Source organism: Fonsecaea erecta (assembly GCF_001651985.1).
Source record: "Fonsecaea erecta strain CBS 125763 chromosome Unknown Scaff3, whole genome shotgun sequence".
Taxonomy (NCBI): domain Eukaryota; kingdom Fungi; phylum Ascomycota; class Eurotiomycetes; order Chaetothyriales; family Herpotrichiellaceae; genus Fonsecaea; species Fonsecaea erecta.
In genome coordinates, this window is record NW_017387246.1 from 3,915,479 (window position 1) to 3,936,882 (window position 21,404).

The following is a 21,404-nucleotide window of genomic DNA, read 5'->3' on the forward strand; positions in this document are numbered from 1 at the left end:
CTTCACTGCTAGTGACAATGTCACATCTCAGCCTCAAGCGCAGTTTTCCCGCAAACATTCATTCCCCCGGCTCAAGTCATTTTCACCTTCTGCGCATCTCCCCCATCAAGGCAGTACGAGCTGGCAATCCAAATCACAGCATCGCTTTCGGCATATACTTCATGGCCTGCCTCACACCAAGATCCCCCAGAATCTCCTCCGTGCCTCCCAGAATGGCGTCGAACTTGTACGTGCGATGGAACATCTCCACAGTCCTGCCCATGCCGGTGGTCGTGATGCCGCGCCCGCCGAAGATATTGACGGCGTCGTCGGCAATCTCGTGCGCCGCACGCGTGGCAAACATCTTGAAGAGCCCGATGGGGCCGGCCAGGTGTCGATTCTGCTCCTCCTGGGTCATGTTGCACATTTGGTAGGTGATGTTCTCGAGGTAGTTTTGGATGGCTTCGGCGTAGGCGATCATTTTAGCGAGTCTAGGACAACCGTCAGCAAAGAATGAAAAGCAAAGCGAAGAGGGGGAGCCGGATTTCATACTTTTGTCGGATCACGGGCTCCTCTATCAGCCTCTTTCCAAACACCCGCCGCTGGTTCGCCCACTTGAGACATTCCTCGACGGCCATCCGGCTCGATCGAATGCTGAACGTCGTGATCATCCACCGTTCATGGTTGAAGTTCGTCATGATCACCCGGAATCCTTGGTCTTCGACGCCGAGGAGGTTCTCGACGGGTACTTTGACGTTGTCGAACTTGATGAATGCCGTCCCAGCGGTTGTGGAATAGCTCGTCTTGATCTGGGTGGTCTCGACTCCCTCCTCCCTCTCGATGAGCAGCACAGAGAAACCCTTTTCGGTTTTGACGCCGGTGACGAAATAGTCACAGAAGACTCCGTTGGTGATCCATTTCTTGGTGCCTGGGGTAGACTGGTTGTTAGAGAGGTAGTACGTGAACGGTGGTGTATACCAGCTTACCATTGACTATGTAGTGCGTGCCGTCGGCACTCTTGACGGCCGTGGTCTTCATGCCAGCCACGTCCGAGCCAGCAAACGCCTCTGAGATTGCCAGGCAGATCTTCTTCTTGCCCGAGAAGCACTCTTCCGCGACTCGTTTTCGGATCTGGGGCTTTGCATGGTACAGGACAGCCGGCAAGCTGATGATCATACCACCCAGGTTACCATCGTTGAAGGACCGAGCCCCCGTTCGACAGAGCTCCTGAGTGATGACCATCTCGTGGAAGTAATCGAATTCTTCCGGTGTCACTGCGCCGTTCATCAGGGTAAGCCCTTTCAGATGAGGCCCGGGTCCCATGCGCATGGCATTCAGTCCAAGGCGTCTGCACAACAACACTGTTAGATGATGCCGAAATCGGGCAACAAACAATACATATCCGACAGACTCACCCCATTTCCTGGATGATTTCGTCGGAAATCCTCTTTCCGCTATTCTCCTTTTCCTGGGCTTCGGGAGTCAGGACGGTGTCGACCCATGTTCGCACAGCTCGCTGCAGCCGCCGATGGCTCTCTTTGTAGTAAGGACTCTTGAACTGTGGCGTCAACCAGGTCGGTTCCCCGTATGGCACCAGACTGAGGTCGCCGGGCTTGGGGTATATCACTTGGGGCTTCTCGCCCTGGACGGTGCCAATGCACAACAACTTTTCATATTTCTGGAGGACCTCTAACCGGTGGAGGTTGAAGAAGTCATTCGTCGCGTCCAGCCCTCCGACCTGTTGCAGCACCGTCGAACCCCCGGGATGGGCATCCGCAAAGTCGGTCAGGTCGTAAACCTTGGCGTCGATGATACACCACAGGCTGTCGGCGGTGTTGTTGTGCGATACTTCGTCCCTGGAGATTTCTCGGCTCATGGTGGGCGGCGACGACGACGGAGAGCAGCAACCTCTCGACGATCCAGGCTGGTGAACCCTCGGAGACGCGAATGCATCATTTGTGGGAAATATGGCGGTCGTGCTTATGCGTGCACCGGAGGATCCGCCTCGGCTGACGCTGGGATTTGAATTTATATATTAGTGATACGCTTCTCGCACGGAAGAGGCTTAGGGATCGCACAAAGGCAATCTGACCTCTTCCTCGCTTTCCAGCCGGTGATCTCGGCGAGGATACAGTCCTCGACCAGCAATTCTGGTTGAGATTGTCGATGGGGTCTTTTTTTGATGTCCTTACGTACGGACTCGTGCTGCCCATGTCACACCTTTTGACGGTCAACGCCACGGATGCGATGGTCTCAGGTGAGTATCATGTACCTCGGACGAGGTCCGATGTGAGCTTACTACCCACCTGCTTGCCGTCTGATTACTACGCTTAATTCGTAACAAGTGATTCTGGATATGAAGGCCCGATAAGGGTCGAGTGAGTTCCTCCGGTCTCTCTGCACGGCGTCTGGTCCCACGAAACACCTCCAGGTCTTCCTCCGTGTCTCTCTCCAATTTTTTTTGGTTGGCCTCTAGACTAAAACAAAGATCGTCATGGCTTTCGACACGCCCCTGACGCGGAAGTTGGGGATCAGGGTCCCCGTCGTCCAGGGTGGTCTGCAATGGGTGGCATACGCCGAGCTTGCCGCCGCCGTCAGTAACGCTGGCGGTCTGGGGATCATCAACGCCTTGACGCAGCCGGACCCGGAGCACCTTCGACAGGAGATCCGAAAGACGCGGTCGTTGACGTCGAAGCCCTTTGGCGTCAACCTCACCCTGCTGCCCGCCCTCAACCCGCCCGACTATCCCGCGTTCACCCAGACGATTATCGACGAGGGTGTGACGATTGTCGAAACCGCAGGCAACAGTCCCGGCCCTGTCATCAAGAAGTTGAAGGAGGCTGGCATCACAGTCATCCACAAGGCCACGACCATCCGACATGCGAAAGCGGCCATCCGACTCGGCGTGGATATCTTGTCGATAGACGGGTTCGAATGCGCCGGCCACGTTGGAGAGTCCGACATTGCGTCTCTGATCTTGAACAGTCGTGCGCGTCAGGAACTGGGCAACACGCCCTTCATCGCGTCTGGCGGGTTTGCCGATGGGTACGGGTTGATGGCCGCCCTCAGTCTGGGGGCCGCGGGGATCAACATGGGCACGCGGTTCATGTGCACGGTCGAGGCGCCCATCCACCTGAATGTCAAGGAGGCCATCGTGAAGGGAGACGAGCACCAGACCACCCTCATCCTGAGGAGGTGGAAGAACACCAGCCGCATGTACACCAACCAGATGACGGCCAAGACGATTGAAATCGAATCCACGAGCACGACGGGGGAGTTTGCGGAGGTTGCGCCGGTGGTGAGCGGTGCTCGAGGCCGGGAGGTTCTTACGGGCGGCGATATTCAACACGGGGTGAGTCTTCGTTATGCGTTGTGGCCCTGACAGAGGTTTCTTTGTTGGCTAACTCATTGTCACAGGTCTGGTACGCTGGGCAAGTGATGGGCCTTATCTACGACATCCCAACGTGTGCAGAGCTCATTGCACGCATTGAACGGGAGGCTGGGGAGGTCTTGTCTAATCTCTCGAAATCGGTTGCGAGTCAGCGACAGCCTGCTCAGAGCAAGTTATAGTCTATCATGTCAAAGAGCTGCGAGTGATAGAGAGTGTGTAATAGAACGGGCCCTATGTAGGGGGGGTAAGAATCATCTGTATTCTCTAGATCTCAAGTATCAAGCGTGCCAATCTACTATATTTGTATTATGTATTCTGCACCACTCCGCTCGATCAGGCCTTGTCGGTACTAACACAATTGAATGCCTCTGTATTCCTCACTCGAGCATAGACTGCCATAGCTCGGTGCTTTGTGACAGATCCTCATGCCAGTCCCTACATACTTACAAAGCCTCCCTACGTACGGAAGACTGCTACAATGCGTGCAATATCTGATATTCGCTGCTTACTATTCCATCCATGGTATACGGATTTACTTACTGTATGGGACCCACGGATTGATATGTATACCGAGGCTCCCGCCACTATCGCCAGGCGCCTCGATTACTTATTCTTTATTACTATTATTCTCCTTCTCCAGCACACCAGCCCCCTAAACCCTCTTCTTTTGATCTCTTTCTAACAAACATGCTTCATATAATTTATTTGGACTGATTTAGCTTCCATCTGATCCCATGCCCCCGGCCATTTCTCGGGTTTCTTCACATCGAGGACACACGGTCTTTTAATTAAACCAGCCCTCTAGTGGTGCGAACCGGCGGAACACAAAACCAACATCAGCGAAACCACCTACATACGCATCCCATCATTCCAACCCAAAAAGAAACAACGAAAACAAACTCTCCCCTCAACGCCATGTCTCTGAACCCGCAAAAGAAGCCCGTCATCGCCGTGGTGGGCGCCGGCCCGGGGATCGGTGAGGCCGTGGCTCGCCGCTTCGTCGCCGGGGGATTCTGCGTGGCACTGCTGGCCCGCACCGAGGACAAGCTGCAGAAAATGGCCCAGGGCATCGACGCCGACCACGGCAAGGGCTCAGCCCAGTACTACATCACCGACCTGCGGCAGGAGAGCTCCGTGCTGGCGAGCTTCCAGCGCATCCGCGCCGAGCTGGGCCCCGTGGCCGTGCTGGTGTACAACGCGGGCGCGCGGCGGGTCAACGGGCGGGCCATCCTCGACACGTCGTCGGAGGAATTCGAGAACTTCACCAAGATCAACCTGTTCGGCGCCTTCTGGGCCACCAAGTGCGTGCTCCCGGACATGCTGGCGGCGGGCAAAGGCACAATCCTGTTCACGGGCGCCACGGGCGCGCTGCGCGGGAATCCCGGCCTGGCCAGCTTCTCCCCGGGCAAGTTCGGGCTGCGGTCGCTGTGCCAGATCATCACGCGCGAGTACCAGGCGTCGGGCATCCACGCCGCCCACATCATCGTCGACAGCCCCGTCGACGGCAAGCTGATCGGCGAGTGGTCACGGCGCCAGTGGCAGCGCACGGGCCAGGGCGACAAGCTCGACGACGTCGATGCCCACCTCGTCTCGCCCGCCGACCTGGCCCAGACCTACTGGTTCCTGTACATCCAGCCGCGCAGCGCCTGGACCCACGAGCTGGACGTCCGCCCGCAGAAGGAGAGCATGTTTTCGAAATTGTAATGAGAGAAGGGTGACGGTGGAGAAGGAGGAGGAGGAGGAGGAGGAGGAGGAGGAGGAGGAGGAGGAAGGCAAGGGAGGAGGAGGAAAGAAGGCCTGGCGAGAGAAGGGGGAGGAGGTGGGCGTGGCAGAGAGTCTGGCAGGAGATATCGATTTAATTGGCCCAAAGGACCACAATGGCCGTGTATTACAGTGCATTAATGGTTCGGGATCAATGCATCAATAAAAGAAAAGAAAAAAAAACATCTATTCTTTGTGGAATCATTCAATCCCTCAAATCAATCACATATGCCCTGGCACGTCCGTCCACATGTCATGCTTCCACAAACAGCAAGACTCGGCTGGCTCGATGGACCGTGCCCCCAACGTATCATCCACTTGCTCCGTGCTCCGTCCATGGCGAGTCTCTCATCAAATCACAACCTTGCCGTCTCCTTCTTGGCCTGCTCAGCCAGGACCCGGCGGAGCACCTTGCCGGCGCTGCTCTTGGGGATTGCATCGACAAATCGGATCCCGCCTCTCAGTCGCTTGTGTGGCGCCACCTTTTGGTGCAGCCACTCACAGATCTCCTTCTCCAGCTCTGGTCCACTTTTGTAGCCCTTGGCCGGCACGACATAAGCTCGGGGCAGTTCGGTCGCTCTGTCCGGGCTGTAGACCCCGATGACGGCGACGTCGTTGACGGCCGGATGCGCCAACAACAACCCCTCCAGCTGGGCGGGCGCAACCTGGTACCCGTTGTATTTGATGAGCTCCTTGACGCGGTCGGTGATGTAGATGTTGTGGTCCTTGTCGACGTATCCCACATCACCCGTGCGGTACCAGCCGTCGGGGGTGATGGACTCTGCCGTCGCCTTGGGGTTGTTGTAGTACCCTTTGAAGATGTTGGGACCCTTGATCCAGATCTCCCCGGTCTCCCCCAGAGGCACTTCCTTGCCGTCGTTCATGCATTTGAGGGAGATCGATGGCAGAAGATTTCCGGCCGAGCCCACTGTCGTGTTCCACTGTTCCCAGGACTATCGGTAATAAGTTAGCACGTTGTCCATTCGAATGGATATTGCCCACTCCACATACCTGCGTGGCCACACCCGGGGACGCCTCTGACAAGCCATATCCTTGTTTGATGGGCACTTTCAGCCGCTTGTGAACCATCTCCACCAGATCATTTGTGAGAGGTGCCGCCGACGAGTGCATCATCCGTAACGAACTCAGGTTATATTTGCCAACGAGCGGGTGCTTGGCGAGGAGCAGGACGACCGGTGGAACGACGTAGCTTATTGTGATTTTCTCCTCTTGGACGATGCGACAGAAGGGCTCCAACTCGAATCTTTGCATGATGTAGACCCTCACCCCTCGATCAACAGGACTGAGCAGAAGCACTGCGAGACCTACAGGAGAGCGTTTAGCATGGTCCCGATCAGCCGTCGCATGTGTACTGACCGTAGATGTGGTATAGGGGAAGGAAGCCAATGACTCTATCCCGACTCCAATTTGTCCGGCCCTTGTCCATCACAATGGCCTGCAGGAGATTCGTCACGATGTTCTCATGTGTCAGCATGACGCCCTTGGGCAGTCCTGTTGTTCCCGAAGAGTACACCAAGAAAGCCAGATCCTCCTTTGGATCGATCGAGACTTTCTCTGCGTCGGCCGAAGAGGCTTGGATGTCCGAAAAGTGCTGAAATCGACCTTTGGGATCTCGCGGGCCGACCAAGATAACCCGGTCCAGGGGTAAGCCGACGATCAATGCCGCCTCGCGAGCGACCTCGGCGCATGCGACATGCGTTGTCAAGGCCTTGGCCTGGGACGACTTCAACTGTGACACAAGTTCGCCGACGGTGTAGAGATTGTTGAACGGACACGCGATACCACCGGCCCAGAGAGTACCAAAAGTCACGGGCGCAATCTCTGCGCTATTGGGGGTGAAGACGGCCATCACGTCGCCTTTTCGCCAATTCCATTGTCTTTGGATGCCTTGGCCAAAGCGGAGGGCAGCGTTCCGAACATCCCGCAGTGTATGTTGCTTCTGTGCCGAGACATCGACATAGACGACTATCCAGGTTGTGAGCATGATGGGACAGGCAGGGAGGTGGTAGGGTCTGTGCCGTCACTCACCATGATCCTCGGGGAATTCGCGGTCTGTGCGATCAAAGAGATATGTCCAGACATCAACTGGAGGGATAGAGACGGGGGGATGAGCGGATTCGATAGGCATTGCGACGGAATGCAGGTTGATGGCACACTTTCAGGTGTCGCCTGTTGCTTCGGCGGCCGTACCTGGATGGGATATGTAGTGCTTGAGAGCCCCAGCGGCCCATAGGGGCACAGCTGCCGGGAACAGCAAGGTCGTCACGGGATGGGGGAGCAAGGACCGCCATTGCTGTCAGATGCCGTGTCTTTGAAAAGATTAGAAAAGGCCTTCGTGCGTAGGAGGCAAGCCTCGCCAGCCAGAGGGAGACACGGTGAATTGGGGGTGGTGGGAAGAGAAAGGGAAATTGTATAACTATTCCATATTTCATGATTAGTCGTCGTGATCCCCGCGGAGCCTCGGCAATCGCGGTGCCGCCGTGTACCAGACAAATTTGTTGCTGCTTTCTGCCCGTCCTTTGCGTGCATCGTCCCCCCATTTATTCTGCTTGGTGGCATGGACTGATCATAAATAATCATCACGACACAGGAGGGACAAGAGGACAACCTTGCAGCGGCGCCATCGACGAGATCTACTACTGCCAACGAACCAATCACCCCAACACCAAGCCCAACCACCAGTCCCACAGCTTCGTGCAAACCCTAGATTGACGTCTCCCCACCCACAGAACTCCAGTGGCAGCTTGGAAAGATGCGTCCAGAGGGAGGAAAGCTGACCATCTATGTGGATTGCGGTATGCGTAACACAGGGCCAGGCGAGATCTGTTCGAGGCTCACTGTGTGTCCCCAGTATCCCCTTATTCCTGGTTTGGCTTCACCAACACCATCCGCTACCGGCCACTCCTCAATGCATACGGTGTATCTGTGGAAATAATACCGTTCTTCTTGGGTGCCGCCCGTGATGGCGTGGGCAACCCTTTTACGCCAACTCCCAAAGCCAAGGAGGCCTTTGCAAAGCAAGACACCGAAATGACCGGGGAGATGCTCGGGCTGAAGGTCGTCCGGCCAAAGGAATTCCCCATCCTGTCTCTTTTCGTGAGTCCCACCGTCCCTGGGATCCCATCATGATTAACCGGCATGTGTAGGCAGTTCGTGTGGCCACATGGATCAAAGACCACTATCCGGCGGAGAAGTTTGAAGCGACCTTTCCGGCTTTCAGCACGGCATACTGGAGTAAAGGCATCAACATCGCGAAGCCAGAGGGTATCGTGAAAGCCCTGCAAGGCATTTTTCCCGACGAGGAGATCAAGGAAATCATGAAGAAGGCCGTCTCACCAGAGAACAAGCAAAGAGTGATTGACCTGACCATGGGATCAGGTGCCTTTGGCGCGCCGTGGATCGTCGCCGTCAACTCGGAAGGGCAAAAGAAAGAGTGGTTTGGGAACGATCGGTGGGATCAGGTGTTCTACCATTTGGGAGTCCCGTTCACGCCGGTGAGGATCATTCCACCCGGGGAAGCAAAGGCCAAGCTGTGAAAGGCGGTCGGTGCAATCATTTAGGCAGGTTTAAAGAGCAGCAGACATACAAGACGGGTCGAGGAGAGTGTTTGAACACTTAGAGTATATTACGAGCAGTACCAAATACATTCTGTGCTGTAAGGATTATCTTTCCAGGACAAACACATCGAATACGTCCAGTCTCATTCGCATCAGAACCTGTACCGAGTCTCTGGACGGGACAAGCCTTGGCAGGGGCGCACCATGCAGGTACCGACAAGTCGCTGCGAAAATTACCTCTACAGTAGAGATTTCACCCAAAGGTGCCGGTGCATAATTTGTGCGGCACTCATGAATGATTCGAGGTTTCAAAGGTCCTCTCTCACATATACTGCCATTGGGGAAGCAGTTTCCGAGGTATAGAATTTCCCAGGTAATGTCGAAATCCCAGTCAAGAAAGCAAAACACACAAAATGGCATCTCCCACTTCCTTCGAGGTGCTGCAGGGTCAACAAGGGCCCTAAATCGGTTCGTCAAATCGCAGGGAAGATGTACTTCTTTACTCTAAGGTTTCAAGATGAGCCTATACGCGGTCCTTGTCCACCATCAAGACATCTGCAGCGGGTCTGGGATGAGGCTCTTTATGAGCTCAACCAACCTGCAGTATAGTCCTATCAAAGAGTTCAATCCCTGCCCGTCGGGTCATGTTCGCCCTTTCTACGGAGCATTCACGATGGGACTCTCTTTGGATTCTGCGTCGCCCATGTCGACTGGGTCTAGAATAGTATCACGCGGCCAAGATGTCCATATTCCCCTTCCAGCTCAGACACCAGGCAGGGGAAAGGTCCACGGCTCTGCCACGAACCGCCCACGAGCCCCAGGCCACCTTCTTCTACACGAATCGCTTTAAGACCCAGCACACAATCACCGGGCCTACCTACCTTAGCACAAGACCAAGACGCACCATCTCGAGGACGCCGTCGACCAATCCCACCCGGCACGTGATGGGCCTCCCACTCATCCATCACTCATCACTCATGCTGACTCACATTCGCTATATTACTACCATGTTTCCATTTTCCAAATCCGCCAGAACCATGTGTTTATCTTTTGCAATATCGCATATTTCTCCATCAATCCAGAGGCCCTCGAACGAGGTCCGCACCATCATACCGTCTCTGGTAGTTCAGTGGTAGAATACCGGCTTGTCACGCCGGTGGCCGAGGTTGTGAGTTGTTGTCCAGTCTTCACACGGAGGAATGAGAACTGATTATCGCTACAGCAATTCCTCGCCAGAGAGACTATTTTCCTTTTTTTTTCCTGTGTCAAGTTACGGGGTTCGAATGGCCATGGCCCCCCTACATGACTTTTTGTGCGCCTTTTTTGGGTCCTGGGTTTTCCCCTACATGGGGTCTTTGTGAGCGGCTCAGTTTCAGCTGTGCGTACATCATGGTCCTGATCTCATAAGCGTGACATTTCTCTCATTTTCTATTCTTGTCAGCCTGAAAACCCCCAACGAGTGAGCGGAGCAAGGCTACCACCCGCTCACTTCGTCCTCGCCCTCCAGAGTCTGCCGCTGCAATTTGGTTGCAACGGCCTCCGCGGTCTTCCATACTCGAATCAGGTTTCCACCTGCAACCTTCGCGGCATCTGCGTCACTGACACCCAGCCTCAACAGCTCTGCGATCAGATCGGGATACTTATCCACCCCGTCTAACCCTCGGGGAGTCAGCTCGCCCATCCCATCAAAGTCACTGCCCAAACCAACGTAATCATATCCAATCTTCTCGCCCACATACATAACATGTCGCGCCACTTGGTGCAAGGTATTGTTCTTCTCGTAGAACTCCGGCAACACGCTCTCATTCGCAGGAGGTAAGCATGAGATGAACCCGGGGCTGAAATTAATCATCACCAGGGATTTCGTTTCCTTGACTAGATCTAGAATATCGTCATGGACGTTTCTCGGGTGTGGACACAATGCGAATGCCGATGAATGAGAGTATATGACGGGCGCCGCCGAGGTGCCGTTGCTCAACACCGCTTTCTGCGTCCAGTACGACGTATGCGAGATGTCAACGAGCATTCCCAGGCGGTTCATCTCGCGGATCACATCACGCCCGGCTGAAGTCAGTCCACCGCGTTGGTAAGGAGCAATGCTTGTGCCATTCCCTGTTGAAATCAACGCTGCATCGGCAAATGCATTGTGACAGTTCCAGGTCAGCGTCGCCGCCCGCACGCCCAGGGCGTAGTACAACCGTAGCGTGGACAACGGTGCAGACTGCGGAACCTGGTGTAGTCCTTCAATACTGATCGGCGAGATCAGGCGCCTCGTGCTGTGGAAATTCGACAGTGCCACTTCAAGCGGCGACGTCGCCGAAGTAAAGTTCCCGGTGTACTCCCCCTGCAAGCGACGGACCAAGTCGATCTGGGACAACGTGTGCGCCACGGCCGTGGCATACTGCTCGTCTGAAAAGTCCTCGCTGGCCTTCTCCGGACACACGACGAAGGCACTCCAAAACGCCCCGCCCACGAGCCCTTTGCGCAGCCGGGGCAGGTCGACATTCAGCTCCATGTTCCCGTTTTCAAACTTGTCCCGGAACTCCTTGGTGTGTAGTTTGTTCTTGTACGCGCCGCGGATGAATATCGCCAGGTCATTGTGACCGTCGATCAGGGGAGTGTGGGTGAGGATGGCCAGCGCCCGTTCCTCGATCGTCTGGCGAGGGTTGGGGACGGGCACGATGGGTCTCGGTGTAGGTATGGGATCTGGGCCACTTGTATCGGGGCTCAGGAAAGTGGCCACGAGGCCAAACACGACCACGATGAAGAATATCGAGGCGATCTTATTCAGTGCGCCTTTGGTGGACTCGAACGACAGGGACCGGTGGTCATCATCATCCCCATCTTCTTCTGCTCCGGCATCTCCATACCCCGGCCGGGACTGGATCTCTTCGTTCCATCGCCTCAAAGACTCCTTGTGTTCTTCTGCCGGTTGTATGCCTTCGTAGCCCCTGTACTTGGAAAAGCCGTAGCCTTGGATCTCTGGCGCCGGGTCGTTCTGGGGGAGCAGAGGGTCAAGCTCGGATTTCGGAGACATCGGACGCTGTGGAGGGGAAAGACGTGAACTATGGAAGGCTTGCGGGGAAAGGGAGGGTAAGGATAGGTGAAATGGTACTCAGGTATGTCGCTTTTCTCTACATTTCTATTTTCAACTAATAATAAACTGGACATCCTATGATAGAAAGAGTCATCTGCGATGGCTTCTGCTCGATACGGAGGACGGCGTGACAGTCGTCTCCGCAAAGTGAAACGGCGATAACTGATATCGGCAACGCAACAAAATTGATCCGTCGTCGATCCGAAGGACCCGGACACCACCTGTCGACACCGATATATTGTACCTCTCAGGAGATAGAACAGCCGAGCATCATACAAGGTCTCATGCACCCTATTTCTGTCTCAGAGCAGCCATATCCAACAACCGGTAGTCGTAGACTGGTGTTTGCCAGTCGTCCTGCAGCAGACCATACGTCTCAGTAGCATCACTCTCCGGCTTGCGCGGGTTGATTGCCCAGTAGGCGAAATCGGCATCGCACTCTCTCAGATACCGCATGAGATTCCTCCAGTAGTGGTAATCTCGTCTTGACGGGAAGTTTGGAGCTCCTATCTCACCAACCCAAACAGGAGCGGTGTCGGTCTGGCGGAGGTACTCCCAGTTCTTGTCCATGTCATCGGCGAAAGACTTGTACGTTCGATACCAGTACGGCACCAGGGATCCCCATCCTGACCATCCATATACGTGAGACGAATAAACCAATTTGTTCTCCTGTGTTAGGCGAACAGGCCGATACTGGGCGCCCCTGATATCATTGGCGGACTGAACACCCTCCACGATCATCAACCATCCGGGCTGGAGTTGATGCAGTCGTTCTGCTGCATGTTCGGCAGCCGTTGCCCAGGAGTCCCACATGAATCTGCCCGTAAAACCACGGACCTCATTCCGCAGGTCCACACCAACAACCAGCGGATCGTGGATATGAGGTTTCATCACTGTTGTGAGATCTTGAATCCAATCTTCCTCAGTCTGACGGACAGGACATAAAGGGCCGAGGTCACTGTTGGACCATCCCATGTCGCAGGGATAGCCATCACAGCACCATCTCGCTTGGGTGATGTGGTTGTTGATGATGACGGCGAGGCCTGTTTCGGTCAGGGTGCGGACGACTGCAGCATAGACATCCAATGATCGAAACCCAACGAGGTCTTTGTTGGCTGCCAGAAGTTCGGGATCGATGACAGGATTCTTGCGAACAATCTCGTCGGCATATGGTAGTCGGACGCTATTGAATCCGAGCTCACGAATGATGCGGGCAATCTTGGTTCGATGTCGGATATCCAGGCCTCCAGGGATCATATATATGTCACTGGCACCATACCAGTTGACCGAGACGAGCTTGACACGCCTGCCATCCTTGTCGACAATGTTGCGGCCCTGAGTGCTGAGTGGAGGGCTGAAAAGGCGATCGTGCGGATCATAAGAGACAGTAACATTGCCTCTGATCGACTCCGCGTCAGGATACAGCGACAAATTGGCCGGGATACTTCCTCTTCGCCAGAGTATCCGCACCATGAGCCAGAGGCCGGCCAGGGTGACAAGGATCAGAATCAGTGGCGTTCTGCAAAGTTTCCACAGACTGCGCCTGCGTCTACCCCCGCTGGCTAGCAGGGAGTAGTTGGACGCATGATGCATCGGCCAGACCATTTCCAACACCGTCCAATTTGTATCTCATGCCCCCAGGGATCAGGATCGAACAATTGCGCTTGGTTGCTGGCTGGTCGCACATTTGCCGTGGCGCATTTGTTAAAGCCAGGCACAACGAGCCGCGTTGTTCCGGCCATCTCGGTACAATCATTGGCTATCCGCTGACTGTTGCATTGTCGTTGTCAGAAGCAATCAGAATTGGTGGTATGCCTATATTTGAATGCTTTGTACCTTTGGGTGATTTTTCCACCTCTTCTCCCCTCCTCGCAATCCAGGTCGACACTGGAACCACAACATGCTGCCAAAATCCTGAAATTCTCGAATTTGCGTTCGCTTCATCTGGAAGATTGCCTGAGCCTGGAGGGAACGGCCAACGAGGCACGTGGAGGACGATTGGCAATCGACAATCCGTTGATTGGTGGAACCAAAGCCGTACACTTGTGAAAGGTTCAGGTGACTGGTTAGGTAAGTTTGACGGTAAGCCCACGAGCATCGTTGTTTGGTATACACGCCATCAACACCTCTTTGTCGTCCTCGCTGCCCTCCCAAATGCGGATCACCTGGACTCGCCATTGCTAGCGCTAACACGATAACAAGACCCAAACGGGTACATGGAGGAAATGTTGGCTGTGAGTGCGCGTTGGCGAAGTCTTGCCTTTGCGTCCAGTGGTGGTGGATTTCGTGATGGTCATGCTGCCACCAGCCAGGGTGTCATTTGCAGGGGAGAGGGGGAGAAAGAAGCGTGTGATAAGACGGTGAGAAGGAGGCATGAATGCCGCAGCAGGGGGGAGGTGAAGAGACAAGAAGAAGAGATTCACACCCACCGGATTGGGGGCTTGGGTTGTGCCAGGACTTCTCCTAGCTCTAACACTCTATCCAGGAACTTGTCTTCAGCTTAATTCTTAAGATTGGCATCACTCATTACCTCGCTGCTACCTGCTACAAACTCTTCCACCTCCCACTGTCACCCTCCCGTTTCTCTGCAGCCTGCTCGGGACGACTGCTGCGAAACGCTCCAACAAGAACCACGACCATGGGCTTTCTCAGGTGGTCGCTCCGTTGTATTCCTGGCTTGTCAGTCTTTGGCCTATTGATCCTGCTCGAGGCCGCCCTGAAGATTGTTGAGACAGAATGGCTCACCTTCTTCTACCCTCCATTTCTCAGACATATTGCCAGTCCTGTCATCGCCCAGACTATTTTTATCTCCTACTCGGTCTTCCTGCACATCCTCGCCCTCCTGTTCCCTCTACGGCTATGCGCGTCCGCATATGCTGCAACACGGGAAATCCAAGCCGCTCATCGACGGTCAAGGGTCACACATGACGACGTGTTTCGATGCGATGGATTTGGAGACGAGCACCAGGGCCTTGAGCCTGAGCAAGAGACAGTGAAGGGACCAGGCCCTGTAATGATGGCAGTGGTCGTGCCCAGCTACAAGGAAGACATTGAGATACTCGAGACCTCACTGAGAGTTCTTGCCAGCCACAACCTGGCCAGATCGTCGTATGATGTTGGGCAAACCCTCACAATCGTTCGGCGGCTCAACAGCTGACAGAGATACAGATCTTCTTAGCCATGGAGGAACGAGATCCAAACGGTGTCACCGTGGCTCGGAATTTGATCCAGCTCTTCGCCGGCAAGTTTCGAGAGATGCAATACACTGTCCACCCTGCAGGTCTGCCTGGCGAAGCCCCCGGAAAAAGCAGCAATGTAAGTTGGGCCGCAAGGCAGATAGAGCAAAAATACCTGAATGACCCTGGCTGGTCAAGCGTGCTCGTAACGGTAATGGACAGTCAGTGATCCAAACAACAGGACCAAATATCGAAGGGAAACATACTGACATGGGTTTAGGTGACACCCACCTCCTGAGTCAATATTTCGAGACCATCCTCGCCCATCACCTCGACAAGCGCAAAGAGCAAGGCGTGACCGATATGACCCTCTACATGCCGCCCATTGTTTTCGACCGCAACGCGCATTTGGTGCCCCAGATGGTGCGCATCGCCGATCTGATGTGGTGCGGAGCCGGGCTCTCCTGTTTCACCAGCAAACCCACTCGATCGACTGTCGCAATCCCTACAGCAGTATATACTCTGCCACTTCCTCTTATTTGCATTGCTGGTGGTTGGGACACTGGGTCAGAGGCCATCGGCGAAGACATGCACATGATGTTGAAGTGTTACTTTGCCACGAACGGCCGTATGCTGATAAGACCAATTCCGAGTCCGGCAAGCCAGTGCAATGTCACGACGGGGAAGCCTGGAATCCGCGGCTGGCTGGCGAACCATTCTGCCCGATACGCGCAAGGTCTTCGACATATGTGGGGATGTCTCGACACTGGATATGCCGTCCGCCAGTGGTGCAAGATTGGGCCTGATTTTCTCCCTCATGATCTACCTACTCCATCGAGTGAAGGGAGCTCATCCGATTCTGACCGACCATATCGACCTCGTCACGTCGAGATATGCCTGAAACTCAGCCAGCATGCCCTTCACGGCCCCAATCTTCGAAGATTTACTTGGAGGAACCTGATCTTGTTCAGTCGCCTTTTTGAAGCGCACTTCTTACCGATCCATCTATTCCTTGTTCTGCTTGCGTCGGCCATCTATACGGCGTTTCCATATCCGATCACCTCTTGCCAACTCTTGACTGCTGCAATGGATCTCACCTCAGTTTTGCGGGGCGTCAGTTTCGCATTGATGACAATATATTTTGTTGTCTTCTATGAAGCATACCATCGGGCTTGTATTGAAGCCCGGGAACGGGAGATGAAGAGAGTCGGTCTGTATGAGGAACTGGCTGAAGAGTTCTCGTACCGCAAAAGATTCTCTCTCATCACCATGGTCGACTACGTGCTCTTCCCCATTGCGGGCACGATGTTTGGAAGCGTACCCCTGCTCCAGGCCATAGTGTCCCATTTCTGGACAGAAAAGCTTGTGTATCTGGTGAGTGCAAAGCCAGTCAAGACGATTACAAAGAATCTTGTCAGTGTCACGGTCACTGAGCAAGCTTCGGAGGTCATCGATGTCTGAATATAAGTGCCAGGGGGAATCTGTTTATTTCCTGAACATAGAGCAATAGGAGGCATGGAGGTCTTCGGAATAGATCTGAACGGGTACCTCGTACTGGGATGCCACATAGCTCCCTAGATAGTGAAGAATAATATTAATGACAGTCACAGCCCAGTGATGATTGACAAGACAACAAAGACGCGAGCAAGACACGAAAGGCAGTGTCCGTCACGTGTGGATGTGCAGCTTGCACCAAAGGGGGGAAACTCGCCGCACGTCTGCGCCCTTTTTTAACTGCCTCCCTCGACATCACATTTCCCACCCGAGTTGGCAGAACCGATTGGACACTTGGTGAACCCCGTGTGTGAGTAGTTCTCCCTGTTGCTGTTCCTTCACCGGCCAAGCATCAGCATTCCGGAAACACCGCGTTGCTTGTGAGGCGAAACGCGTCTCGGGTGACGGTCTAGCATTGAGAAGAGAACCGAGCCCAAACAGCCCCTGTTCAAAAAACCCCGGATCCACCTGCGTCCTGCTCACCACCGTTATTTGCTCCATGCAACCGCCTGACATTTTGGTCCGATTTTGGATATTTCCTTTGTCGGTTGTGTCGCTCTTCCCTTCCTCCGACCTGAGGTCTCCTGCCGTTAGACTCATATGCTAATCTTGCCGTGGAAACTACAGCCATGTCGACCAACTCTGGAAACAGCGGAGTCAAGAACCTTCGGGCAATGTTCGAGAACAAAGCCAGTGATCAATCCACATCTCCCCCCAGTCGAGGCCGATCTCCAAACCCCTCCGAAATATCCAACAACAGCAGACCCGTCAGCAAGGTCCGTGCAAGCTTCGTTGCCGTTGAAAGACCCAGTGAGAACGGAGGAGCACCCCTGCTAGGCCTCAGAAGAGCCAGTGAAGTGAGCAGTATGGGGGAGATAAAAGAGAATGCTATCGAAGACACAGAGGATGCAAAGTCAACAGCGCCAGCCGTCACTACGACGGAGGACGACACAACGTCAGGTTCACAAACGGCACCGTCTGCAAATGTCGAGACGGATGACGGCGGACTCGGTACCATTTTGAAGGGATCTGCTTTTGTCGAGCATACACCTTCCAAGCTCGCCCCAGAAGCGAAGAATCTCACTGAAGCAATTTCATCCGGTCGAATACAAGAGAAAATCCCTCGGTCGCCATCAAAGCCAGAGGATAAGTCGAATGCGGCAGAAATGGTTGAGAAGATGCAAGCAAAGGATGGAACCTTGGGCGGGCCACCCCCAACCACTACTCTCCAAACTACCAAGGATGCACAGCCAGTCAAGCCGCCACCTACGAGACAGCAGATTAATATCAAGCCCATCCCTAAATCGCCCACAGTGACGAGACCCTCCCCTCTAACCCCAACTTCGCCAAAGGTCAATATCAGAGGAGGACCTGCAAAAATCAAGGGTGTGGTGGAATCGGCGAAAGAAGCACAAAGAGCAAGAGAAGCAGCGAGATTGAGTGCCGAGAAGACAGGAAAGACCCCAGTCACGGCACCGAAGATTGACACAAGTGCAAAATCGACATCTGCCTCCGAAAGCCACAAAAAAGAGCAGACACCTGTAACTCCTAAAGCCGTCAGATCGCCCACCACCGTCAAACCCAAACCCCCCACAGTACCTGGGAAACTTCCCGCTGCGGCTACCGCCACGACCGCTTCAACGGCTGCCAAGCATGATGCACCGCATTCACCACCCGAAGCTGATCGCAAACCTGTGGCGAAGAAACCGACCACCACTTCGTCGACACGACCACCCCGAGCTAGTAGCTCAGCCAGCACGTTTCCGTTAGCAAAGAAGGCATCTCGTACATCACTGACCAACGGACACGACAGACCGAAGTCTCGAGTCAGCACAGCCAGACCAGACGAAGGTTTCCTGGCTAGAATGATGAGACCCACGGCCAGCAGTGCGCAAAAGGTCCACGAAAAGGTGCATGTCAGCAGTCATGTCAGCAGCCCACCTAAACACAAAACGGTGGCTGCAAATAAAGTCAGGCAGCCTGTCAAGGAGAAGACACAGCCGCAAGCACATGTTGAAACACCTATGACGGCCGAAGAGAACAAAGAGAATTATTCCGACCTTGATTTGAGCACTCTACCCGATGTAGCACACCCTTCCCCACTGGAAGTTGTCAAGGAGGACCCAACGAACGACCATGTGGAAAAGGAGCCGTCTGCTCCTGAGCCAACCGAGCCGACACAGCAGGTCAATAGCGACGCTAGCGAGCTGGATTGAAAGGGAGCCCATTTTGGTTGAATTCATTTCCAATACCCCAGTTTCATTTGTGATACTTCACCCATCAGCGATTTAGCGATTTCTGGTCTTGACAGCAATTCTTTATGCTGACCACTCCAATGTTATTGATATTGTGTCTCATGTTCCACCTTGAAGCCTTTCTGTTTTTGCGGATTAATATTTCAGATTGACAAGCCACCACACTACTGACCATCGCTCTAGAGAAGGACATACAGGGGATCAGGGGAGGGTTTTCTTGGTTTCCCGGCTTCTGCCAATGGAGTCTATCTCCAACCGAGAGAAGTCGAGTGGAGCTGGAAGCACGGGTGTATAAGCGGCAGTCGCCGATTGACCTGCGCCATTAGCCACTCATGGTACTATGTGCCACGACAAATCTTCAAGCTAATGGTGAGCAGGATAGATGCACAGCGTGCGGGCTGACCGTCTTTCAGCCTTGTATTGTCCGAAAAGGGTAAAGCGCCATTGTCCTTATTGATATACATATCCGGCCTCACAATGGCCCAATCCGTCCTATTCAAGTCGACTTCGGGTCTAGCCCGCCTATCTGCTCTCTATTCAAGTCGATATCAAGCCTAGCTTCCATTTGGCGTCTCGGGTCTCTTTGCTCTGTGCCTTTGATGAACCTGCACTTTTGTGGTTCTTATTCACCTCTCTTTGCGGACGACCCTTGCTGCATTTCCTTTCTCCTGCACGACGCACCTCCTGCAGGCGCCCTACTCCAGCGTGTTCAATGTCTGCTCTTCTTTATTTCGGATGCCTCAAAGAAGTGTCTGCATATTTGGAGGCAATTTATAAGGTACATGCATTGGTTTTCGGTTGGTTCTAAGTCGCCATGCAAACCAAAAACCCCAAGAACCCGCAACACATTCCATCACCATACCAATCTATATTGACATGAAATTGACATCAGCTACAGCGGCAACAATACTTGCCTTCACCTTGGCCCAGGTTGGCGCCCTCCCTTCTCTCCAAGCCAGCGACGGATCCGTCGTCGGGGCCCAACCCCCTCGTACTGATATTCCCATTTACTATGTCGAGGAAGCGGAGTTAGAGAAGCGCGACTCAGAAGGTCAACATCACGGGCAACACGGTGGTGGAGGCCATGGCGAACACAAGTGGAAAGGCATGGGCCAAGGAAAAGGCAAGTCCCAACACGGACCAATGCCAGACGACGAGTCTATCGACCTGACCCCTTTATTCGGACATCCCGACCCAGAAGTCCAGCAAATCGCTCGCCGTGCCGTCCAGGCCACCAAATTCCACTGGTGGCAACAACAAGGTAACACCGGCAAGTTCATGAATATCGTAGTGGGAAACCCTGACGTTCGCCCGCTCGCCAATGTCAAGGAGCAGGATCTGGAACCTAAGGAGTTCAAGAAGCGCGACCCTGACATGCCTACCGATGCTGACGGCGGCTCTGACTCTCAGCATGCAAAAGGCAAGTGGATGGGCAACGAACACGACGGTGGGCAGGACAAGCATCCTCAAGGTAGTGGAGCAGATGGCGAATGGAGGCAATGGGGACAGAATCGTGGCCATGGACCCATGTCGGATGATGAGGCATAGAGACGTCCGATGCTTAGCGACGGAGGAGTGTATGTTGCTGGCGATTGAATCGACACGCGCAACTCCCCTCACACTGCTAGACAGGAGGTCTACGGTCCGGTCAACTACCTAAGACAAGCGAACGCTGGCAGTCTCTCGCAGGCCGGTAGACATCCACGCGTCCCTTCACTCGCACTTCAAGCCTCTAAGACTGACGAGAAAAATGATTCCTCGTTTTCATCGACGGCACATTTCGGTTCACTTCCCAACAATATTTTCCGGTACAAATACCAAACAAAACATTCATTCTGACAGACGGCTTCTTCATACCACAGGCTTTATTTTCGAAACACTGATATCCAATGTTCATGCCGGGCTTTCACTCCCATCCCAACATGGACCTTGCAGTCCTTTCACTTCTTCCCGGCATGGCCCCCCACTGTCTATGGTCTCGTCACAAGACGATGGAACATTCACTCATTTGTCGAGCCGCGATACTGCGATCGTCTTCCTGTACGCTCCCACCAGCGTCAGAAGTAGACAACGCTTCTTCGACCACTTGCGCGTCTTCATGGCCGTTCTAGCTCATTTCGAGGTCCCCCCTTTTGGGATGGAGGAACTTGAAAGAGACGGACTGCGCAATGGCACGCGCGCGCGAGAGCTCTCTCTACTGGGCTGTTCCTTTGTCTTGAGCGACGGGAACTGACTATCCCAAGACTCTCAGCGTTTATATCTACCCAACGACATCTCCCACCTTTACTACACGTTTGTTAACACCAGCCACTACCTTTCCCCTTCCTCCCCCGAACCAATCTGGATATTCCAGTACGAATAGAATGATCACCATTTCTTTCTCTTCTACACCATATATGCAGAGTGGGCGAGCAGGTTGCTCGGAGACATCGAGCCCCTTCGCCATCCACCCGTTTGGACCACGAAAGAGCAGCTGTTCGGATAGACTCTTCTCTTCGTTCCCCCATTGCGTTCTTGGGTCTGGGTGTCGAGTGGTGCGGGCATGGGACCAAGCCTATGTACTTAGACATCCCACTCGGGTAGTATTATAATGAGACGATTCGGATCGATTTGACTCCTAGGCGCTTTCTGCTTTTTCCCGCTTCTCTCTCAGAAGATCTGTCTCCCATTTCC

General features: G+C 54.1%; 10 protein-coding genes and 1 non-coding gene across 11 annotated transcripts; 7 read left to right on the forward strand and 4 right to left on the reverse strand.

Annotated features, from left to right (window-relative positions):
- Positions 1-133: 133 nt before the first annotated feature.
- Positions 134-1,855, reverse strand: AYL99_04668 (hypothetical protein; the record flags this gene model as incomplete). The annotated part of the gene is made up of 4 exons (XM_018836182.1): positions 134-470; positions 532-907; positions 966-1,327; positions 1,395-1,855. 4 exons carry the CDS (start codon positions 1,853-1,855, stop codon positions 134-136), a joined length of 1,536 nt encoding a protein of 511 aa, XP_018695832.1.
- Positions 1,856-2,473: 618 nt separating this feature from the next.
- AYL99_04669 (enoyl-[acyl-carrier protein] reductase I) lies at positions 2,474-3,549 on the forward strand (the record flags this gene model as incomplete). Its single annotated transcript, XM_018836183.1, has 2 exons — positions 2,474-3,331; positions 3,397-3,549. 2 exons carry the CDS (start codon positions 2,474-2,476, stop codon positions 3,547-3,549), a joined length of 1,011 nt encoding a protein of 336 aa, XP_018695833.1.
- A 736-nt stretch (positions 3,550-4,285) lies between these two features.
- On the forward strand, positions 4,286-5,074 carry AYL99_04670 (hypothetical protein; the record flags this gene model as incomplete). The annotated part of the gene is made up of 1 exon (XM_018836184.1): positions 4,286-5,074. The coding sequence occupies one exon, from the start codon at positions 4,286-4,288 to the stop codon at positions 5,072-5,074; it is 789 nt and encodes a 262-aa protein (XP_018695834.1).
- A 413-nt stretch (positions 5,075-5,487) lies between these two features.
- On the reverse strand, positions 5,488-7,280 carry AYL99_04671 (hypothetical protein; the record flags this gene model as incomplete). The annotated part of the gene is made up of 4 exons (XM_018836185.1): positions 5,488-6,084; positions 6,143-6,456; positions 6,509-7,117; positions 7,181-7,280. The coding sequence occupies 4 exons, from the start codon at positions 7,278-7,280 to the stop codon at positions 5,488-5,490; spliced, it is 1,620 nt and encodes a 539-aa protein (XP_018695835.1).
- A 624-nt stretch (positions 7,281-7,904) lies between these two features.
- Positions 7,905-8,688, forward strand: AYL99_04672 (hypothetical protein; the record flags this gene model as incomplete). The annotated part of the gene is made up of 3 exons (XM_018836186.1): positions 7,905-7,947; positions 8,004-8,248; positions 8,299-8,688. The coding sequence occupies 3 exons, from the start codon at positions 7,905-7,907 to the stop codon at positions 8,686-8,688; spliced, it is 678 nt and encodes a 225-aa protein (XP_018695836.1).
- A 1,135-nt stretch (positions 8,689-9,823) lies between these two features.
- On the forward strand, positions 9,824-9,909 carry AYL99_04674. The gene has a single exon. It is a non-coding gene; the product is annotated as a tRNA-Asp (tRNA).
- Positions 9,910-10,183: 274 nt separating this feature from the next.
- AYL99_04675 (hypothetical protein) lies at positions 10,184-11,746 on the reverse strand (the record flags this gene model as incomplete). Its single annotated transcript, XM_018836187.1, has 1 exon — positions 10,184-11,746. The coding sequence occupies one exon, from the start codon at positions 11,744-11,746 to the stop codon at positions 10,184-10,186; it is 1,563 nt and encodes a 520-aa protein (XP_018695837.1).
- Positions 11,747-12,097: 351 nt separating this feature from the next.
- AYL99_04676 (hypothetical protein) lies at positions 12,098-13,411 on the reverse strand (the record flags this gene model as incomplete). Its single annotated transcript, XM_018836188.1, has 1 exon — positions 12,098-13,411. One exon carries the CDS (start codon positions 13,409-13,411, stop codon positions 12,098-12,100), a length of 1,314 nt encoding a protein of 437 aa, XP_018695838.1.
- Positions 13,412-14,444: 1,033 nt separating this feature from the next.
- AYL99_04677 (hypothetical protein) lies at positions 14,445-16,443 on the forward strand (the record flags this gene model as incomplete). Its single annotated transcript, XM_018836189.1, has 3 exons — positions 14,445-14,921; positions 14,975-15,203; positions 15,263-16,443. 3 exons carry the CDS (start codon positions 14,445-14,447, stop codon positions 16,441-16,443), a joined length of 1,887 nt encoding a protein of 628 aa, XP_018695839.1.
- A 662-nt stretch (positions 16,444-17,105) lies between these two features.
- On the forward strand, positions 17,106-18,692 carry AYL99_04678 (hypothetical protein; the record flags this gene model as incomplete). The annotated part of the gene is made up of 1 exon (XM_018836190.1): positions 17,106-18,692. One exon carries the CDS (start codon positions 17,106-17,108, stop codon positions 18,690-18,692), a length of 1,587 nt encoding a protein of 528 aa, XP_018695840.1.
- Positions 18,693-19,607: 915 nt separating this feature from the next.
- On the forward strand, positions 19,608-20,279 carry AYL99_04679 (hypothetical protein; the record flags this gene model as incomplete). The annotated part of the gene is made up of 1 exon (XM_018836191.1): positions 19,608-20,279. The coding sequence occupies one exon, from the start codon at positions 19,608-19,610 to the stop codon at positions 20,277-20,279; it is 672 nt and encodes a 223-aa protein (XP_018695841.1).
- Positions 20,280-21,404: the final 1,125 nt, after the last annotated feature.